Raw genomic sequence first — 23,659 nt, forward strand, 5'->3', positions numbered from 1 at the left:
CTCTGCAGGGCGAGTGACAGCTCGTCCTTCTCTCTGTCGGGTCGGAACGTGCCCTGAGAAAAGGCTTCCACTGCGTCCGTTAGTTGACGCGCAGCCTCGCATATCTGATCGCTGAAGACCAGGGAGCCATCAACTGGGTTGAGCGTTCCACCGTGAGCATAATACCAGAACTTCGATCGATCCGGCCATTTAGCGGTGGCCGGTTCGATACCCCTCTCAAGCAAGCTTGCTTCCATCTCCTCCCACTTCGGCATCGCGACGCTATAGCCGCCTGACCCCAAGTGGTGATGGTACTTCTTCTTGGCGGCATTTTCTTTGTTTCTTTCCATCATCGCCTGCCCTTGTTGACCTGTCTTATATGCAATGAACTCGTCCCAGTGATCCCTTAGCTTTGGGAATGTGTCGAAGTTCGGTGTCTGCCCCTTCAGGATATATTTCTGGTATAGATCTCCCTTGAAGCTCTGAAACTGTTTTGCCATTTTCTTTAGAGTCCACCTTTTCACTTTGTCCTCTATACCCGCGGGAAGGGTGAATGTCTCGAGCATTGTGGTCCACAGCATCTCTTTCTCCGAATCTAGGACAAAGCTCTCATGATCTCCACGTGCCCTTGTTCTGCGCCAGTACACCGTACTGACAGGCACATTATCCCGCACAACCCAACCGCTGTGTCGTATGTAGTTCTTGGCTGCTTCCGCCGGGGCACTAGGTCGGCCGTCTTCGTCCACTTCCGTTATGATGTGCCGACCCTCTAGCTTCTCCGCGGCACCTCGTTGCCCGTGTGCCCTCTTCTGTCCAGCGGAGGGTTGACTTCTACTAGCCTCCTCCTCCTGGTTCCCCTCCACATCCCTTTCCACGTTCCCCTCCTGGTTCCCCTCTGCATCCCTCTCCACGTTCCCTTCCTCGTTCAAGTACTGGTTTGGATCCTCGTTCCCCTCTTCTTCGTTCCAGTACTGGCTGCTTCCCTCCGCGATTGTATCGTACAGTATCTGTTCCTCATCGCGATCAGCCATCTGTTCATACAAGACATAGTTGGTAAGTCTATAGGTCATTTTTGCTTTAACAATCTTATATGCTAAGTCTTATTACAAATCTAATAATCTTATATTAAAACTCTAATAATCTTATATAAAACTCAAATAATATTGTATTAGAACTCTAATAGTCAACTATGCTAAGTCCAAGTGTCGTATATTAGGACCCTAGACAATAATTATATACTAAGTCTTATTACACAAATCTAATAATCTTATATTAAAACTATAATAATCTTATATTAAAACTCAAATAATATTGTATTAAAACTCTAATAGTCAACTATGCTAAGTCTAAGTGTCGTATATTAGGACCCTAGACAATAATTATATACTAAGTCTAATTACAAATCTAATAATCTTATATTAAAACTCTAATAATATTGTATTAAAACTCTAATAGTCAACTATGCTAAGTCTAAGTATCGTATATTAGGACCCTAGACAATAATTATATACTAAGTCTAATTACAAATCTAATAATCTTATATTAAAACTCTAATAATCTTGTATTAGAACTATGCTAACTCAAACAATCTTATATGCTAAGTTTTATTACAAATCTAATAATCTTATACTATGCTAAGTCTAAGTGTCGTATATTAGGACCCTAGGTAATCATATATGCTAAGTCATCTAAGTGTCGTACATTACAAACCTAGATAATTATATATGCTAAGTCTAAGTGTCGTATATTAAATCTAATAGTCTTAATTGCATTAAAAATCTAACAATCATATATTTACATCACTTGCCTGCGCGAATTCCTTCGAGGGCTAGCTACCACTCCGGCTTGAGGGACAACGACGACAACGTCTTTTCTGCAACATACAAAAAGATGTATTAGGATAAACGCAAAGTAACATATATTGTATTTCACGTTCATGTTCTCGTTAAGTTCACGTTTCGTTCACCTACGTTCGTTCGTTCACGTGCGTTCACGTTAACGTACGTTAAGTTCATGTTCGCGTTCTTGTTAACTTCACTTTTCGTTCACGCACGTTCGTTCGTTTACGTACGTTCACATACAACGTTAAGTTCACGTTCACGTTAGGTTCACGTTCGTTCACGTTCACGTACGTTCATTCGTTCACGTACGTTTCGTTCGTTCACGTTCTCGTTCACGTTCATTCGTTCGTTCGCGTTCACGTACGTTTCGTTCGTTCACGATCGTTCTTCGTTCGTTCACGTGGCGGCAGCGGAGCGTCGGTGTGGCGACGCGGCTGTGGCTTGGCGCGGCGACAGCGTGGCATCGGCGTGGCGCGGCCGGCGGTGTTGCGCGGCGGCGGCGTTGTGCGGCGGCGTTGCGCGGTGGCGCGGCGGCGGCGTGGCGGCGCGGCATCGGCGTGGCGCGGCGGCGGACCCTGAACACAACTCCGCTGCGTCGACGATGCCGACCCCGTCCTTGATGCGGCCGCCACCGGCGACGACGTTGGCGGCGGCGTCGGCAACGAGGCGGCCGGCGACGGTTTGGGAAGAGAGAGAGATCGAGGTCGGAGAGAGAGAGAGAGGGAGGCGGCGGCGGCTCTCACCCTAGAGATACGGCGGCGGAGGAGGCGGCGGAGGCGGCGACGACGACGCGCGCGAGACAACGGCGAGATACGACGGCGGCGTCGGCGCGGGGATGTCCTAGGCAGTGGCGGTGAAGGAGAAGCCGAGAGAGATTGATCGGGGAAAAAACTTCTAAGTGTTAGTGGAGAAGATGAGGGCGCGCATCGGGAATATATACACCCCTAGATCTTTAGTCCCGGTTGTTGAGAACAACCGGGAGTAAAGATCTCTTATCTTTAGTCCCGGTTGACTAAAGATAAGATCTTTACTCCCGGTTGTTCTCAACAACCGGGACTAAAGATATCTTTACTCCCGGTTGTTCTCATCAACCGGGACTAAAGATATTTTCCCGCTATTTCCAAATTCTTTTTAAACCCAGTTAGGGTTAAGAACCGAGACTACTGATAAGTGCACTTAATATTAATTTCCATTACATATGTGATTCTAAAATAGAAAATAATGCATTAAAATTATTTAAAGTCAAAAAATTAATGACAATTACTTTGAAACATTAGTTTTGTCTGTAGTAAATTAAGTGGATAAAACGTAATAAGCAAATATATGATTTAAAATTAATAAAAATTCTAATAATCATATATACTTAGCATATGAATAATATTAAATTGTTAAAAATTGTAATTAACATATGTATATACATACGACATGCATGATTTAAAATTAATAAAAATTATAATAATCATATATAATTAGCATATGAATGATATTAAATTGTTAAAAATTGTAATTAACATACGTATATACATACGACATGTATGATTTAAAATTAATAAAAATTCTAATAATCATATATAATTAGTATATGAACGATATTAAATTAATTGTTAAAAACTCTAATTAACATATGTAAATGCCAAATGCATGATTTAAAACTTTTAAAAATTCTAATTATCGCATATAACTAGCATATGCATGATTTAAAATTGTTAAAAACTTTAAGTATCATATGTAAATGCCACATGCATGATTTAAAACTTTTAAAAATTCTAATTATCGCATATAACTAGCAATTACATGATTTAAAATTGTTAAAACCTCTAATAATCGTACGTAATTAACATATGCCATACAACAATTGATTTATATGGATAATCAATACATCCAAAATAGTTTACATCGAGTACACAATAATTACGGCAATACATCGGCGGTGACGGTTGACCGCACGTACTTTCTCCTCACTATTGTTCCCTCCTTGTGATCGCTGCGTGAGTAAGGGGTGTCTTCATTTGATAGGAGGATGCTAGGGTCAATCGTCACCGTGAAAGGGGGTTGCCCATCCATCTGATCGTAATCCTCGTCAGTCTTGTTCTCAACTCCGATGATTTTTCTTTTGCCTGGGAGAACCACGTGACGCTTCGGCTCGTCAGGCCCTCTGCCCTTCTTTCCTTTGCTAGACATGTCCTTCACGTAAAAGACTTGCGTTACATCATTGGCAAGGACAAAAGGTTCGTCCGAGTATCCAACCTTGTTAAGGTCAACCGTTGTCATCCCACTGTCATCAATCATTACGCCTCCACCAGTCAACCTAACCCATTGGCACCGGAACAGAGGGACCTTGAGAGGACCATAGTCAAGTTCCCTTATGTCCTCGATGGCACCGTAATACGTGCCAGTTGTTCCATCGTGTCCCATGGCATCGATACGAATAACGCTGTTTTGGTTCGTGCTCTTCATGTCTTGGGCTCTCGTGTAGAATGTGTACCCATTGATCTCATATCCCTGGAATGTGGCGATCGACCCAGATGGTCCCCTCGCCAGGAAGGCCAGTTGTTGGTTGATCGTCTCGTTACCCATGAGATGTTGTCGTAGCCATGCGGGGAAAGTATCAATGTGATGCTGTGTAATCCATGCATTGGACTTACCGATGTTTCTGGCACGAACTAGAGCCAAGTGCTCCTCGATGTAAGGAGCTACCAATGAAGATTGTTGCAGAACCGTGAAATGGGCTTTACAGAATAAATTGTTTTCTACCGTCATTATTGCTTTCCTTCCGAGAGTTCCCTTTCCCCGTAGTCTCCCTTCATGGCGTGATTCAGGTACCCCGATTGGGCGAAGGTCTTCAATAAATTCTACGCAAAATTCGATGACCTCCTCTGTTCCATACCCCTTGGTGATGCTTGCCTCTGGACGAGCACGGTTACGAACGTACTTCTTCAGAACGCCCATGTACCTCTCGAAAGGAAACATGTTGTGTAGGTACACAGGCCCGAGAATACTGATCTCTTTGACAAGGTGACAAAGCAGATGCGTCATTATATTGAAAAATGAAGGTGGAAATATCAACTCAAAACTGACAAGACATTGCATCACATCATTCTGAAGGGCTTCTAATCTATCCAGATCGATGACCTTCTGCGAAATTGCGTTCATGAAAGCACATAGCTTTGTTATTGTTGCCCGGACATTGTCTGGAAGGATACCCCTTATTACAACTGGTAGCAGTTGTGTCATCAACACGTGACAATCATGAGACTTTAGGTTTGTGAACTTCTTCTCCTTCATGCTTATTATTCGCTTGATATTCGTGGAGTATCCAGACGATACCTTTATGCTCTCCAAGCATTCAAACATACTTTCCTTCTCTGCCTTGGTAAGAGTGTAGCTGGCTGGACCCAAGTAATGGCTTCCTTTCTCCTTTGGTTCCGGGTGAAGGTCACTGCGTTGTTCCATATGCTTCAGATCATTACGTGCTTCCAGTGTATCTTTCGGCTTTCCATATACACCTAGGAAGCCAAGAAGGTTTACGCAAAGGTTCTTAGTGAGGTGCATCACGTCGATTGCGTGGCGGACGTCCAAGAATTCCCAATAGGGTAACTCCCAAAATATAGAGTTCTTTTTCCACATCGCCGCGTGACCATCTTCGCTCTCTATAGGCTGGCTTCCAGGCCCCTTTCCGAACACTACTTTAAGATCTTTAACCATAGCAAACGCTGTTTTCCCGCTGTGATGTTTAGGCTTCGTACGGTGGTCCGCCTTATGTTCAAAGTGCTTGCCTTTCTTCCGTACCGGGTGGTTTGCAGTAAGGAATTGATGATGACCCATGTACACAACCTTCCTACAGTGCTTAAGATACGTACTTTCTGTTTCATCCATACAGTGAGTGCAAGCCTTTTACCCCTTGTTGGACTGACCGGAAAGGTTGCTAAGTGCAGGCCAATCGTTGATGGTTACGAACAACAACGCTCGTAGGTTAAACTCCTCCTGTTTGTCCTCGTCCCACACGGGGACACCTTCCTTTTTCCACAACAGTTTAAGATCTTCGACCAATGGTCTTAGGTACACATCAATGTCGTTACCAGGTTGCTTGGGGCCTTGAATAATAATCGGCATCATTATGTACTTCCTCTTCATGCATAGCCAGGGGGGAGGTTGTAGATACACATCGTAACGGGCCAAGTGCTATGGCCACTGCTCATCTCTCCAAAAGGATTCATGCCATCCGTACTTAAACCAAACCATATGTTTCGTGCATCCTTTCCAAAGTCTTTAAATTTTCTGTCGATGTTTCGCCACTGCGATCCATCGGCGGGGTGTCTCAGCATCCCGTCCTGTTGACGCTCTTCAGCGTGCCATCGCATCATTCTAGCATTCCCCTTGTTCCTGAACAAACACGTTAGCCGTGGTATTATAGGGAAATACCACATCACCTTAGCAGGAATTCTCTTCTTTGTTAGCTGCCCGTCAACTCCTCCTAGATCGTCTCGTCTAATCTTGTATCGTAGTGCTTTGCAAACAGGGCATGCTTCTAGTTTCTCATACTCCTCACCGTGATATAGGATACAATTATTCGGATATGCGTGAATCTTCTGAACTTCCAGTCCTAGAGGGTAGACTATCTTCTTAGCCTCGTACGTTGTCTCGGGCAATTTGTTTCTCTTCGGAAGAATGTTCTTGACGAGTTTCAATAAATCGCCAAATGCCTTGTCACTAACACCATTTTTTGCCTTCCATTGCAAGAACTCAAGAGTGGTATCCAACTTTTTGTGACCCTGCTCGCAACCTGGGTACAACGACGTTCTGTGGTCCTTTAATATCTTGTCCAATTTATGGGCCCCCTTTTCACTTTCGCAATCCTCCTTGGCGTCCTGCAACATCTGACCAAGATCATCCACAATGTCGTTATCATCAGCATCCCTTTCCTCCTCGCCCGTTTGATTTCCTTCAAATCCAGCGTACTGACCAAAGTCCGGAATATTGTCGTTTTCCACTTCACCTTCTTCTATTTCAACCCCTTGCTCTCCGTGGGATGTCCAACAGTTATAGCTTGGCATGAACCCCGACTCAAACAAGTTGAAATGAATAGTCCTGGATGCAGAATACTCCTTCTGATTCTTACACTTATTGCATGGACAACAAATAAAACCCTTATGCCTGTTAGCTTTGGCCACTCTCAAAAAATAATGCACACCGTCAATAAACTCTTTGGACCGCCGATCAGCATACATCCATTGCCGATCCATCTACATGAGATGAAAAAAAATCATACACAAATAATTATTCTTACAATAATGACAGTCATACAATAATTATAAAATAATTACAAACTCTTTCAACAGTCATACAATAATGACATATCATTATTCATACAAAAATTATAAAATATTACACCAAATAATTCTTATTTACTATTTCTAAAGTTTTAAACTAATATTAATGTGTTGTACTTCTTTTAATTTTCATTTTAGTTTGTTTTCTATTATTTAAGATTAACTTTCACTATATTTTCCTTCTCAACTATTTTATAAAGACTTCTTTAGCAAATAAACTAAATTTCTATATATTCTTTCTTCCCCACACAAATTCTCTCTCTCATCAACTTACAACTAAATTTTGGAGACAAAATAGTGTGCAAAACATAGCTCCAAATGTAATATGACAAAAAAAACATTGGAGGATGAAGTTGCTAACCTTTTAGACACCTTCGATTTGTATATAATCACCAAAATAAATTCACTAGAAATTTTGGCATGACCTCCCCTCTTTTTTGAAGAAATTTTGAAGCTTGCTCAGGCAGCTGGAGGAGGAAGAAGACATATATATAGGGGTGGGACTTTAGTCCCGGTTGGTGTTACCAACCAGGACTAAAGATCCCAGGGGGGCCTGACAGGCCCTGACAGCATTTGAACCGGGACTAAAGATCATCTTTAGTCCCGGTTGGTGTTACCAACCGGGACTAAAGATCAAATATGCCCGTTACCCTTTTTAACCGGGACTAAAGATCATCTTTAGCCCCGGTTTTTATTGCAACCGAGACTATTGTGGAATTCGGCCGACCGACGAAAGATGGTTTCTCCACCAGTATTTGGTGCACATTTGCTGACAAATGTTACTAAAAATCCCATTATATTCCCCGCAAAAAAAAATCCCATTATATTTAGTCTTCAAAACAGCTAGACCTTTTTAAGGGAGGATGGTGTTGCGCTAAAATGTACTCCGTAGTACTCCCTCCATTCCAAATTGATCTATATATTTCATAGGTACACAGATACCAAGAAAAGCTAATAACTCTCTCATACTATATTTACTCTAGCAACAAACTCAATGCATGCACCATCTCCACTATTTCCTAGCCAATAGCAAATCAAGATATTGCATGTGGGTTATAAATACTTGTGTGCATGGATGTATGCATCAATATCCATTTACTCCAATGCACAAATAACGAATAGACTTGAATGAACACAAATATGATGATCATTTAGGAATAACCTCAAAAAACTATATGTAGATCAATTTGGAATGGAGGTAGTAATGAATTTACAGTCGAGGCTTTACACAACACGCATATCAAGGGAATAATGTTAGTGGGTGTTTGGGAGTGAGAAACTTCCTCTCTCCAAAAAATAAGTCCCTCCTATACGGACTAAAATTTTTGTGAGAGGAAACTTTAGTCCCTCCTTCCCAAACACCACTTTAGTTGATGTGGACAGTGTGTGCACGTGATACATTTCTCTTTTATTCCTAAACACCACCTTAGTTGATGTGGACAGTGTGTGCACGTGATACATTTCTCTTTTAGTACCATATTGGTAGGCTAATTCCTTTGCAAAACCAAAAGCATTTTTTTTTCAATTCCACCTGAGTTTTGAAGCCGAAAAATGTTCTAACTTATAAACTAAAAGGCCAGCTTATTAACATCATAATTGAAAAGGCTAATAAACCAAAACAAACTGGCCCTTAGTGATCAGTGTAATGGTGGCCTAGCTAATTTTATTTAGTACTAATTTCTCAAATGTCGCAACTAAATGGCAGCAGCAAAATGTAGGTACGGCTCTCTTCAAGTGATTGTGTGCTTTAATTGCTACAAGGATTGTAATCTGTCCGTGCTGTCGGCACTGCAGTTAATCATTGCAGTTAGTGGCTTCACAAAAGATAAGCCAATATATTAAGTTAGCAACCGTAGCAAGACACGTACAATAAAAAGGAAACATTTTTGGGACCAAATGTACTTCGCGATGACAATTATATTAGTGGTGTTATTAGCATCCAATGAGTGACCAACACTACTGGTTGAGTGTGTTGCAATTAAATTCATAAATAGCCGCGTAAGCAGCTACAGTTGTTTGCTTAAATGAGCCCAAATGTACTTTTGTCATTGCTAATTCCCTCTATTGACATTTGTACAACTTTTCATGGAAAACATTCTATGATTTAACACCAGCTGATTTTAGCTTGTGATCATTTTATTTGTATGTTTCAGAAACATAAAAGTACAGCAGAGCAAAATGAAACAGAATGACCAAGGTCATCGGCCAAATGTCTGGTTTAATTTTAGTATAAACCGGTCAGTACTCATCACTTTTTGGGTAAGGGTCTCAACATTTTAACCTTGGTCATAACCAGAATCAGTAACCTTTTCTCCGCCAAAAAAATAGTACTACTCCATTATTTTTTTTCTTTTATTTCACGCTGACCCATTAATCATGCATGTCTAGTTTCCAACCAATTAACTCTACGACGTAGAGTGATTAATAAGAGTCGAACACGATAAAATTTAGCTAGTTCTCTCAACCTCTCAACCTTTTGGTTATGACACTAATACGACATGTTAAGGTTATGATTTACATACTGAGACTTAGGCCATGTTATTAATTTTTGAATTATTCATCGCATTATTAAAATGGATTGTGTGTGCATGCTTTGAAATATATGTTTTTTCTTTTCAAATAAATTTCTCCTGCCTGTTTGTTAATATTATTTTGTAACAAAATTTATTCATTCTTATAATCAAGTAGATAATCCACTACAATAATCTAAAATAAATGAAACGGGGCCTTAAAAATCTTAATTTGCTGAGGGAAAGTTGCCATTATTAATAACCATGCCCGTACATTCACCTCCATAAATCATAGTAATATATATGTCCTCAACATATACAACATCGTGAAATTACTTTGTTGTACTAAGAATAAGTGCATTGTACAAAAAGAAAACCGTGACAAAACATGAAGCAACAAAGGAATTCAAGCACCAGATCTAGAGAGCTGGAAAAGATGAATTGAAGATCGATCTAGCTAGGCTGTGATATGCATGGGACAGGTTGACAGAATCACATGTAGAAGCTAGGTCTCTTTCTCACAACAACAGTGATCTTTGCATTGTCCATGAACAGCTAAGCACAAATCAATGCAGCCTCACTTTGTAGTTGCAAGCCACTACAAGGTGCTCTGTTCTTGCTCCTCAATAAAAACAGAGCCCAACTAACACTGCCTACTTCCCTGCCAACTACTCACAAATGTGGCATTCAGATAAAGGCAATCCTCAAATAGTTTTGAACAGAGCAGAATACATTTGTGTTTTACAAAGACATTTAACAATTAATCAAAGCAAGAGATATAGTTAAAGTTAGTACAAATTAGAGTGAAAATCTTGCATGGAAAAACAGAGTAGCAAACCTAACAAATCAGTTAACTTGTAATTCAGTGAAAAATTTACACTACCTGATAATTGCATTGCATATATCAAAGATGATAGAACAATCCATGTACTAGATCGGCCCTAACAATATAACTGCACTTTAAAGCTCGAAACAAGAAGCAAATGGTAGCTTTTAATTTACAATCCAACCAAAGAACAAAAATTAAGCTAGGGGACACATCGTTACAGAGGTTTGGCACCACTTAGAATCAATGAATTCAACACTTCTTTACAGTTTCACTCGGCTAAAAATCAACAAAATACCCCAAACCCAAGAACAAAATGACTATATCTCACTTGTACATATATGTATATATATAAACATGTAGACCAAATTTATCTTATAACCCCTCTGTATATATTCCATCTTCTGAGACCCCAGAAAAGAAGAAAACTGCACAGATCCTCAATTAATTTAATATTTTTGGACCTTTATGCAAAATTTCTCTCTTCTTCTGTCCCAGCAAGATGCACATGAACTTGATCAATTCTCCTTTTAATTTCCAGTAATTTAATTATGATCTACACAATTTTGTTGATTTCAAGAAGAAATTATGCCAACCATGGATGATTAATTTTCATCTCATTAATTCTACCAGCTAATAGCTCTAGCTTAACTTTTTTTCAAACTCAGTTGAACTTGGAGCAGACCTTCCTGACCTCGCCGGCGGCGCCGGTGAGCACGCCGACGCTCCCCATCTTGACCATGGCGTCGGCGAAGTCCTGCCGGAAGTAGGGGCCGAAGAAGGCGCTGAGCATGCTGGAGTAGGTGTCGACGACGCCGACGGTGGCCGTGGCGTTGTAGAGCGCGGCGTCGGAGGCGATGACGGCGAAGCCGTTGCGGATGTTGCGGAGGATGGAGGTGTCGAACTCGGCCTCGCTGCCGCGGTCGAGCGGCAGCCGCGTGTTGAAGTCGCCGGGCGCGCACCGCGACTGGAGCTCCGACAGGAACGCCTCCGGGATCGACGGGTCCGCGCCGCGGCCGCCGCCGGCGAGCGGGAAGTTGTACAGCCTGTCCTGCAGGAAGAAGCACGCCGTCGTCCCCACCGTGTGCGCCGCTGCAAACCAAAAACAAGAGTTCGTCGCCGCCGTGTCTTAGCGAGCTCGACGCCATGATCGGCAATGCAATGCAAGAAGTCAAGAAGATGAGGCTTACAGCTGAGGAGGACGAGGTCCTTGTCGTCGAGGCCATTGGCGGCGAACTTGGAGCGGAGGACGTCGATGGAGTCCTTGACGTCGGGGAGCACGTCGGCGTCGCGGAGGCTCGACGTCCGCCCGTCGCGCCGCCCCGTCGGCACGTCGAACGACGGCCCGCCCGTCTGCAACAACAACAACGAATCATATCAATCCATGTCACCAAGCTAGGCAGAGCCAGAAAGATTTTTGAATCCGAACAAAATTCAAATATAACAAGTACTTGCTCTAGAAATTTTATCGTCAATTTACTTATCAATATTAAAATTTAATGGAGTTTTCGCCGGCATGATGGGTGGACGTACGAAGGCGATGGCGTCGCGGGAGGCGAGGACGACGATGTCGGCGCAGGAGACGACGCCGGGGCACTCCGACTCCAGCTGCTGCTTGATGCTGTCCACCACGTCAAGCCCACGCAGCCCCTGGTGCTTGTTGTTGTTCACCTCCGCGTTATTCCCCACTCCCTTGATCAGCACCGACCCATCACACCCCTAATTAAACCAAAGAAAATATTATAATAGAGAATTAATTAAACTTAATTAAAATGCTAACAAAATATATATCGTAATTGAAAAAATTATAATTTATTGTAATATTTTTATCTATATGTACCTTGACGAAGCAGTCGTGGAACTGGAGGCGGACGAGGGCGGGGAGGATGGTGCTGTCGGCGTCGGCGAACTGCCGGACGGCGGAGGCGACGGTGGATTCAGCTGTAGGACATGACTTGGAGTAGAACCCCACCTTCAGCTGCGCATTGCTGACGGCGGCGCCGGCGACGAGCACCGCCGCCACCAGCAAGATCGCCGGACCACCGCCACCACTCCTACCCATCTCAACCCAACAAGGAGAGATAGCTAGTATTCAGAGATATGTCTAGCTAGCTAAGATAGCTAGAATGGAGAAAGAAGAAGCTGAGGAGGACGAGGAGGAGGTAGGAGGTCCAGCTGGGAACTGCGTTAAAGAGCTTTTATAGGGTTTTCGATCGATCTCCTCCATGGGTTGGGGTGTAGTACATGCAATGGATGGATGGATCATGGACGGGAATTATGTTTGCACTTTCTCGCAAATGGCGCCAAGTTGTAACACATGTGGTTGCGCGGTACACGATTTGACTTGAGTGAAGTTCCATCATTTCGCTACAGTTGATTACAAGCCGTAACACTTATTAGTGAAAAAAATATTTATGGATAAAACTTTTGTAGCATTAGGCACATTCTTACCAATTTAAAAGCTAATACATTAGAAAATATATTACGATGAAAATAAAATCAGAACCAACTCTAAAATTAAGATTTAAAATTCAAATTTTGGCTATGGATAATAAGCTAAAGAGCAACTGATGGAGTACTAGGTCCGACCTAGGAAATTAAAGTAGCTACAAAGTACCCTTGTTTTTTTTTTTGACATATGCTGCTGATTTGTATTTTTTTCCCTATAACATGAAAATAAATCATGTATATATGCTGACACTGAATCTACTGCTACTATACTAGCTAGATACTCCAGTTTTCTGAATTCAAATCCTGCAGGTTACCTTCATGAATGCTATACACATGCATATACTATATACTAGTAATAGCTATAGTACAGTACTATGCACAATTTCAGAGCCAGAAATTTCCAGTGGACCATGGTTAATTGGCCCAAGCATGTACGCATGTGCACAGGTCACCGGAGTTATGTAGGACGGTTGATCGATGAAAGCTTTTTCCCGGGCAGCAGATTGCCACGGCAAAACGGCATTCAGCACGGAGAAAAGTATAGCTGGTTTGTTCATGCATATGCTGGTCTTAACTGTGGTTGGCACCAATGGCTGGCTGAGAAAGAGCAAAGTAAATTCGCTCATGGAGTCAGGACAACTAATTAAACCAAAAGTATTTTTGCTATTGGGTCACATGAGTATGTCGGACATGGATTCATATATGCATGTTTAGGGCTTGATTGATTTGGAGAAGAAGTTAGTGAGAATTGATGGCATATGCAGGCAACGGGTACGCTGACTGCCTGAAGAATGGAAGTGCCTGCAGCTGCATTTCTGAACTTGGAGATTTTCTGTTCAGAGGAGAGAAGAAACTTGCAGTCATAGAGTTGCATGGCTGGTGTTTGAGCCTGATTGCCTGACATCCATGCAGATGCATACTTGTTTTTTCAGTTTATATTTTCTTTCTAGGTTTGATTTTGACCTGACATTCTTCATCAGAGTCGTTTATTGCACACTAAATTAATAATTTTTTTCTGATTCAGTTATATTCAGGTGATTGAATCTCAGAGGCGTCATTTTCACGAATGATCCACCATGTACCATTAATTTGGTGTCATTTTCTCAGTGTTGGGGTCTCAGTTTGACCTAGGCTTCAAATCCAGGTCAAACCTCTGTACTAGCTCCTATGTACACTTGTCAGTAGTCACTGGGAACATGGTGTAATACAAATATTCCGTTAGTTTGTGAGAAAATAGTGTTCACGCAAATATTCTCCGCTTTCATAACTCTCAATTGCTGGCGACCCACGAATCCTCCCCCTTTCCCTCTCTCGGCCAGCTTAGCGAAAGCAGACGCACCCTCAATCCGCCACTGATTTCAAATGACAAACACCATAAAAAAAAATCTTTTCTGCAGTTTGGTTGATAAAATTCTAGACAAGATTAAAGGGGGGCATACCCGGTTGTGTTTCTTTTAAAAAAATTATAGACAAAATTACTGATAACGTACATGCTATCGGTGACCACTTCGTAACTCATCTCATCGTTAGCCTACTCAATATTGTTTTAAAAAATGTAAGTCCTCTTAGAACTTCTAGTTTTATCTCTTGTTCCATGTTTGGTCTTATGAAATAAATGTCACCACTCTCACAAATAAATGACTCATTTTTTTCTAATATAGTACTATAAATAAAGGATAAGAAAGCTCTTTCAGTTTGTTTTCTTAATTCATTGCAGTGTAAAAGAACTTATATTTAAAATCAGAGTAATACTCAGTTACTCACTACTTGAAAAAATGTTTTCTAGGCGACCAAAATAGCTCTACGCAAGTGGGCCAAGGACTCCACCTGTAACTAAAGGCATGCGAAAATGCGATGTTTAAACCGCATTTGTGGCCAAGGCCTACAACCCCCTTGCCCACGACTATATATCTAGGCGAGCGTTTATGTTCGAAAATACAACATATCTGCAAAGTGATATGGTCTCGTTGTAAAAAATCGTTTTATAGTAGTGACGGGTCTGACTGATATTAATACTAAAATTTTATTTTGGATCATAGATCAAGTTGCGATTAAGCAAGTGATTAACATTATTTATGCCCAGTGGATTGAACACACAAGCAAGCAACATATTGATCAATAGCCAAACTAGTTATATACTCCCTCCATTTTAAAATGTTTTGATACCGTTGACTTTTTAAGTACGTGTTTGACCATTAGTCTTATTTAAAAAATATTTGATACCGTTGACTTTTTAAGTACGTGTTTGACCATTAGTCTTATTCAAAAAATTTAAGTAATTATTTATTCTTTTCATATCATTTGATTCACTGTTAAATATACTTTCATGTACACATATAGTTTTACATATTTCACAAATTATTTTGAATAAGACGAACGGTCAAATATGTGCTAAAAAATCAACGGTGTCAAACATTTTGAAACGGAGAGAGTACATTAAAGAGAGAAGCTCCAAAGCTGACTGTGCACACATATATATATCAAAATTATTTATAAACCCAAGCCTGCCAATTTAGCTGTGCCGATTGTGACTAGGCATCCACAGACAAGTATTTATTGTGCACATTATATTGGCTATCAATATATAGCATGACCATGAGTTGGGCCAAGCTTGCAAACTAGAGCTAGCTTAGCATAAGTGCACACGGCTGATTGATAACTCAACGGTTGCTCCTAGCTACTTCCACCGGTTGAACGGCTTTCCCATTTATTGCCCACGTTGCATGTCTCCTTCCAAATGTGCGTGTTTGGAAGAGTGCCAATGTGGTTTTCTGCACGTACACACTTCAATTTCTCTCGATTGCAATTTTCAGAGGTGATCCAGCTATGCATGTTTGGAAAGGCCTTTGCGACGGAAATAATTAATGTGTAGAGGTTTTTTTTTTCTGATAAAGGAAATAAAGATATCTTTTCCTATGATCAAAAGACTTATTTATTTTGATGTACAATGCACTAAGTGATATTTTTTTTCGCAACATTTACACGTTAATTGTTCTACTGCAGTAGCAAATAATAATATCAAGAAGTTACCTTAGCCATCTTAACCCGGCATCACAGTTTGTTTAAGCATATGTGTCTTTAGCTGTTCTTTTTTTTAAAAAAACAATTTAACCTTAAAAGTTGAAGATATATATAGATAGGTCGAAACGAAAAGGTATACACACCATGAATTAGAAAGCGCAAAAAATAAATGCAATTACAAATAATTCACTCTATTTTTAGAACATGACAAAACCATCCTGGTACGTTTTGCAGCGTGTTTATGAAACATATAACTTAGTAGATGAATATAAAAATGTTTCTAGAAATAGTGATATAAAGAGAGTTCTGTACACTATATACTACTAGCTCTGTATTAAATAGATTCACCGTTGATTTTATTTGTTTTTTCACAACTTTAACCACTTTTTTAATTAGAATAACTTTAATACATAAAAAAGACTGTAATATTGTAAAAATACTTATAGAGAAAAATCTATCAATATGAATTTTATGTAAAAATACTTATAAAACTAAATATTTTGATAGCAAATATTATTATATGGAGTATTTAAATACGGAAGGAGTACTTAGTTTGCTTGGTCACAAAAAAAAAGCATCTTCTAATGATATGCATGGACGGAGGAGGTAATTACAGTGTTATTACAGTATGGTGCATTAAAAGCTGCACCTAAGTCTCCGTGACGGCAGTTTCATTAATTAACTGTTAAACGGTTATTTACCGACAATTTTTCAGTACCTAAAGTAACCTAACTGCCTCGGTGGTGGGTCCTTAAGCCAAGCGAATCTGTGAATGAGAGCTCGGAGATGTGTTATTTTCTCCTCATTTCTAACTTTGAATTATTTTTCACGTTTCTAAACAGTTAAACACTATTTTTTTTAATAAAATGATAGCAAAGTTATTTAAAAAATCATATTAATTTATTTTTAAAACTTTTAAGCTAATACATAATTAATCATATGCTGAAAGGGTTTCCAACTCAAAAGAACATAGTTAGAGGTTGTTCAAATTGATGCTGCATAGCTAGCCCTTCCGACGGACGGGTCCACTTACACATACCACTCCGTTTACACTTTCATCCTTACTTCGTGTAAAAGGGTTAATCCGAGAGTGATATGGTGGTTCCGCTTACACTTTTATCCTTACTTCGTGTAAGAGGGTTAATCCGAGAGTGACGTGATGGTTCCCAACTCAAAAGAACACAGTTAGAGGTTGTTCAAATTGATGCCGCGTAGCTAGCCCATCCGACGGACGGGCCCACTTACACATACCACTCCTCTTACACTTTCGTTCTTGTTTCGTGTAAAAGGGTTAATCCGAGAGTGATATGGTTAGAGGGACAAGCCCTTATAAGGTGGTTTCACTCTTGCTAAACTAGCAAGGTGTTACTAAACATGCGCACACAGCTTACATGGCCCACACATGCCTAATCTTAATTGGGTCAGGATGTCACACCAACCATATCATTTTTTAACAAAGTTACTAAAGGTGTGCATACATTTAGTTTTTTTGCCAAACTTCGACAAATACGTAAGAAATTCTGCCAAAATTTTAGTAATACTATCAATTTATCAAAATTTTAGTAATACATAAGCATTACTAAGGTTTATTTTAGCTATGATCCGAACAGCCACTTACAAATCGCGAGAATTTTTTACCGTATTTACCCGTGAGAATGCAAGTGCTAGTATAGCACAAGGCCACAAGCCGTCCGATGGGATAACTGATCGGCTCATATTCAATTTCCCAATCTAATTAATCAGTTAATGTTTGGTAGATGATTGATCATATGTACATTGTTCAGTTAATGCTGACGATTTGCAGTTTTGCACTGTGTATATATCGTACTACCTACTCCCTCCGTTTCATAATATAAGTCATTCTAGTATTGTCCACATTCATATAGATGTTAATGAATCTAGACATAGTTCTATATCTAGATTTATTTATATCTATATGAATATGGGCAATGTTAGAATGACTTACATTATAAAACGGAGAAAGTATAGTAGCTAGGTAATTTGACACCTAATTTTTTACTTCACATCGGTGATATATATATCGATCAAGTACATTAACTTGGTCGTCGGTCCTGCAATGCACATGCTCTTGCACGGTTGCACCTAGACGTCGGCCATCGATCAGGCCATAGTTAAGCCCATAACTGCATGCGTGCTAGCTTGTCCATGCATATATCTGTTCAGACTAGCAATAATCGCGCGCTACGCTGCGCGCGTGCATAAGAATAAGAATAAGAATAAGAGACTGCAACTATATTCGAATAATTTTTGGCTAGATGCATCATACCTTGGGATTATGTCTTGACTTGCAGACTAATGTAGTTATCACAATATAATTTAATAAGCTATGGAGCTTGTTCCTGGTATTTTAGCCAAAAACAACAGCATGGTGATGATAGTATATGATTATCTTAAGCATAGGTCAATTATCTGTCTTCATTGTTAGTCAAAGAGAGCTTGAGTTTCAGTTATTCAAAGTAGAAGGGGAAAAGGGCGAAGGGCAGCAAATCAGCTGAACATGATCATAGGAGAAGGTAACAAAGAAGCATGCCATTTCTAATTTGCATTCCCTGGAGGTAATATGCTGTAAAAGCAATCAATAAGCCAAGGCTATCTACAAATAATTGTTAGTTGAAAATAATATGTAACATATAAATTTTTGAAGATCCTAAGTGAGCAACTTTTTCTTTGCCAAATCGATGTATATGGGAAAGCTGGGTTACACTAAATGTTCAGCAATATATAGAGTTACAAAGACAGTTAGATTGTTAGCCATAAACCATTAAAAAAACAACGTAAGCTAGAGCTAGGTGAATAAGAAAACAGTAATAAATTCGAAATAATCATCAAATCATGGATTATGCTTACCTTTTCAAAAGGATATACCAATCCTAGACTGAAAGTCTGAAATCTGCATACGAATTGGTATATGGTGGACACAACAAAACGGGCTTTTTGTGCTCACCTTGAGATTAGGACTACATAGGTAAGCATGATCATAAAGGGAATCAAACCATGAAAATTTCATCGATCGTGAAAACACAATCTGACAGGAAGTAAAATAGACAACAGATTGAGTTTTCTAGATCAACATGTAACAACAATATTGTCATTCTTATAAAAGGGAAAAAGGAGAGACAATATATGTGAGATGCATACAAATGGATAGGTGTGATTATGAGTTTGTATGTAGCATATATTTAAAAGCTTTTCATGGTTTTTGTAATGAATTGTTTTCATTCAGATTAATAAGAACAATCAAAACAGGAAGTTGTCTTATAAAAGGGAAAAAGGAGAGACAATATATGTGAGATGCATACAAACAGGAAGGATCAAAACTGAATTCATGTCAACAAAACCAAGAAAAAGAAAAGCTACTAAAAATTTTATAAGGAGAGCTTTATGAGTGTTGTAGTAAATATGTGGAATGCACTGTGAAACATGCTTTACTCCTCTTTATAATGAAAAAAATATTTTCATACCAGACAAAATTTCTAGTTCACTAATATCTGAAACTTGCTTTGTTCCTCTTTTTTCTTAACTTCCATTGGTTGTAGCAACAACACTGCAGCAGTGAAGAAACAACAAAATAGCAGAATCAGGATTAGTATCCCAATAAATTGGAATGTCTAAATGTGACCTTAATGAAGATTAACAGAATCCCCAACCTGAAAGGAATATTTTTTTAGATGAAAGAACATCAAATGCACCTATCCAGTTCATTTAACTTCTCAAATGGAACATCAATAGATTGAATAACTCATAATCCAGAAATATCCAGCATAGGTCAGATATAGAGTTAAGCAAAATTACCCAAAAGGATTTTGCACCTACGACGTTGTTGACCAAATTGAATGTGATAAAAAGGAACATGAGTGTATAGTTCTAAAAGGCATAACTTATATTATTGCCGCATAGGCATGTGCATAAATAAAATAGGCATGAGAAATCAGACAACTGAATTGGGCATCCTATGCAATAAATACATGATATCATTATATCATGAAGACATTTAACTGAGTCATAGTGCAGTAAAACTGAGGGCTTGTTTGGTTTAGTACCCTACCAATATATTGGTAATGCCAAAGTCTAGGCAAGTATTGGCATTACCAATATTTTGGTAAGGTAGAACTGTAAATGAGTGTCTTTGGATTTATGCCAATTGAGAGCCAAATTTAAAATTGTGGTAAAGAATATTCTATAATTGTGCCAAATTGAGTATAGCCATTACCAAACATTTGGCTTCAATCCAAATCATCACATATACTATTTAAAGTACCAAAAAATTGGTATGGCAACATCTTGGTATCAAACCAAAACGCCCCTGAGACCGTAATTATATTATATACTATTAATGCTAAGGATGCTATTTGTTAGGGGTAGAAGTTCCTACGGGTAATCCATGCATTGATCATTTGCGGTGACCTGGATGTGTTTAGCATTTAAACACCCTGGAAAGAAAACTAAGCTCCAGAATCAACTGTGCCACTAAAGAGTAGGAGCAGATGAAGAAAATGGTGATAGAAGAAAGAATAATAGATTATTGCACAGGACATGAATTGACTTAGTTAAAAACAACATTAAAATATAGTATTGGTCTAGTGAAGCTTTGGATAACATCAAATATATATTGAATCAAGCAAAACATAATATTTTTTTGGTTAATTGTACCTTAATTTAAAATTAATGGTGTTGGACTGTTCTAGGTGCTACAATATGATTCATAGAATTATAGAGCTTGCTTCATAATGATAGTTAGAAGAATAGCACAATAATATGTTATGATTACCTCAAGCATTATGGGACAATCATCTATCCTCACCGTTAGTGAAAGAGCATGAATCTTGTCTCCTAAAAATCAAGAGCATAATCAAAATATAAGAGGGACATCAAATAAGTAGAAAAGGACCATCATAATAATAAATAGATAAGGCACTAAAGTCCTTGTTGATTTGCATTGCTTGGCAAGGAAAAAAAATAACCATAGAATTTATAAGTTTGTTCAGACATATGCATTAACCATTTAGCTATTTAAATACTAACCAACTTAATTGACTCACCCAAGCCAACAATATCATCTAAATTCTAAAATATTCAGTCACATATATATCATATTTGTAGGTTGCAAAAGAACTAACCTCACCCATTATAATAACACACCAGTTCTATAGCTTGTAAAAGAAGTACTAACCTCATCCATTATAAATCATATGGCAATATGGTAGGGAAAGAGCATTATAAATCATATGGCAACATGGTAAGGAAAGAGCAGGGGCCACACAACCAAACCTGCAACTGGGAGGACAGTTAGGCGGCGGCAGCATTAGAGCATAGGACAACAACGAAGGTGGAATAGAGAGCGTCGGCATCGCCGGTGAAATAGAGGGAGGTGGCGACGGCATGACCGGCGAAATAGAGGATGGCAGCGGCGGCACCGGCGGCACCGGCGGAATAGGAATAGAGGGAGGCAGCGGCGACGGCGACGGAGAGGAGGGCGCGCGGCGACGGCGACGGCGACGGAGAGGAGGGCGCGCGGCGACGGCGAAGGCGACGGAGAGGAGGGCGCGCGGCTATGGCGAGGAGGGCGCGCGGCGACGGTGGTGGGGAGCGCCAGAGGGTGGCGGCGGCGGCATGGTGGACCGTGATTCGTGAGGAAAGGAAGGGAGCTAGGGTTTTTGTTAGGAGGCTTGGCTCAAGGGATCTGAGCCGTTCGTTTCTTTTTATATGATTCAACGGTGGTGGAAGGGTCGGCACACAGGGACACGTGGATGGTTGGATCAAGCTTCGTATCAGATCGTACGGCCTACGTGAATTCGAACGTATATGCTATTTCGCCAGATGATGAGGGGTTTTCTGAAAAATCGCTGACGTGGCGCCCCTAATCTTCCAGCTTTCCCACGGCTTTTCTATATGTACAATATTTTTCAAGTTATAATCATCCTATCATGTTGCTGGTTACTTTAATTACTTGGATTAGTAGGCCTGCATATCTTCTGTTCCTTTTTAATTATCAGAATGGCAGAATGCACGCTGGCCCGTTGGCCTTTAGGTTTTTAAGGCCCGAGCCTATTTGATTTATAACATTGAACGAATTATTATTATCGTGAATTATCAATTTAATTATAGAGATAAATTTAATACTAAAAGATAAAATTGAGAACTAACTTAAAACAAAGTGATGAAAAGGGAATGAAGGGTAGAATGGTAAATTCACTGCTTCCTTAATTTTCACAAGTGCTCCCTCTATCTAAAAATCAAAGATCTATATGCTGAATTAAATTGTTAACCGAAACCAAGAAGCCATCTTATTGCATGCAAGTGTATAGTTCATTTGTTTTGTCACATAGTGGATGAGTTAAATTACTCATTGGTCTTGGTGACAAAAGAAACATGCATGTCTATTTTTGGATGCAGGGAGTATATCTGAAATATCGTAATTTTTTTAAAAAAAGATGGAGTTATTACAAATTAATATTATAACAGAAGACATTCAAAGAACATGGTTATACATTCTTCTTCTGAAAAGAAAAAAATCTAAAAAAAAAATCTATCAAGCATACAAATTAAAATGCTGTTTCGACTTTGGTTGGGTTTGATCATGAATCACCTGGGACGTGACAGCATGCAACGATAAACAAAGAAAAAACAACCCACATATACACTCCGAATTAATAAATGCATCTCAAAATGAAAGCAAAGGTTAGCCTGAGCGATCTGAAAGTGTTCATGTGGGACCTATATTATTAATCCAGATGAAAGTGAGCCTTCACTGCTAAAGAAATCATAATATGTGCCGGTTAGGAACTCCACATAGATATCGGATTTCCCAACCGACCTCGTAGACAGTATTTGATAAGGAGGACTCAAATGTAGCGGTTTAGGAGCTCACGCCTTTAAGGTATACGGTTTGAAAAAAAAGCTAACTCAACTCGAATTGAGTTGAGCCGATGCTTCAAAGCTACCAAAAATAAATAAAAGAAAACCTAATAACAAAAAAGAGAGAAGTTCACATTAGAGAATCAACAATTTCATAGATCACAGAATCAAATATTCATCGACAAATTCACATCACAGAATTCAAAAACCAAATCAAAGAATGCACCAATCACAATGGAGAACTCCCCTACCACCATCGCTCACGGGAGAGGAAGGGGAAGCCACCGCCACTGCACAGGGGAGAATGGGAGGCTATGTGGAGATGAGGGAGAAGCCATCGAGGGGAGGCGCTGTTGAGGGGAGGTGAGGGCCGGGAGGTGATGTCGAGGTGAACGTCGCCTCCTCCCGCTCGCTCTGGCACCGCCTCATCGAGCCCCCTTCGAGCCGCTACGCTAAATGTGGGATGTGGGGGAGAGATCGAGTAGGAGAGAAAACCAGCTAGGTGGAGAGGTGGCCTTCGGCGCTTTTAGTGCTGGGGAGAGGCGGCTGGCCGCCGCTCGCCAGCGGACTCAGAGAGGAGAGGGAAAGGTGGGGACTTGAGAGGGAGACGAGAGATGCAAGAGGATAAGAAGAAAGTGAATAGACCGAGGAGATAAAGACGAGAGTCGGGGTGGACAAAAAGCTCGGGCTTTAGTTCGGGCTTGGATAGCTCGGCTCGACTCGAAAGCTAAACAAGCCAAGCCCAAGCTTCCTTTCTATTTTGCACATTTGGCCCAGTACAACATGATGATATACTGTAATTTTGCACATTTTCTAACTATTTAT

The 23,659-nt window shown here is 40.0% G+C and overlaps 1 protein-coding gene across 1 annotated transcript; it reads right to left on the reverse strand.

Annotated features, from left to right (window-relative positions):
• Positions 1 to 10,528: 10,528 nt before the first annotated feature.
• LOC127754543 (peroxidase 43-like) lies at positions 10,529 to 13,062 on the reverse strand. The gene is made up of 4 exons (XM_052280105.1): positions 12,327 to 13,062; positions 12,020 to 12,205; positions 11,677 to 11,839; positions 10,529 to 11,578 (listed from the first exon to the last, which is right to left on the reverse strand). Exons 1-4 carry the CDS (start codon positions 12,546 to 12,548, stop codon positions 11,151 to 11,153), a joined length of 999 nt encoding a protein of 332 aa, XP_052136065.1. The 5' UTR covers positions 12,549 to 13,062; the 3' UTR covers positions 10,529 to 11,150.
• Positions 13,063 to 23,659: the final 10,597 nt, after the last annotated feature.

The sequence above is a fragment of the Oryza glaberrima genome, chromosome 11, assembly GCF_000147395.1.
Source record: "Oryza glaberrima chromosome 11, OglaRS2, whole genome shotgun sequence".
NCBI classification, from domain to species: Eukaryota; Viridiplantae; Streptophyta; class Magnoliopsida; order Poales; family Poaceae; genus Oryza; species Oryza glaberrima.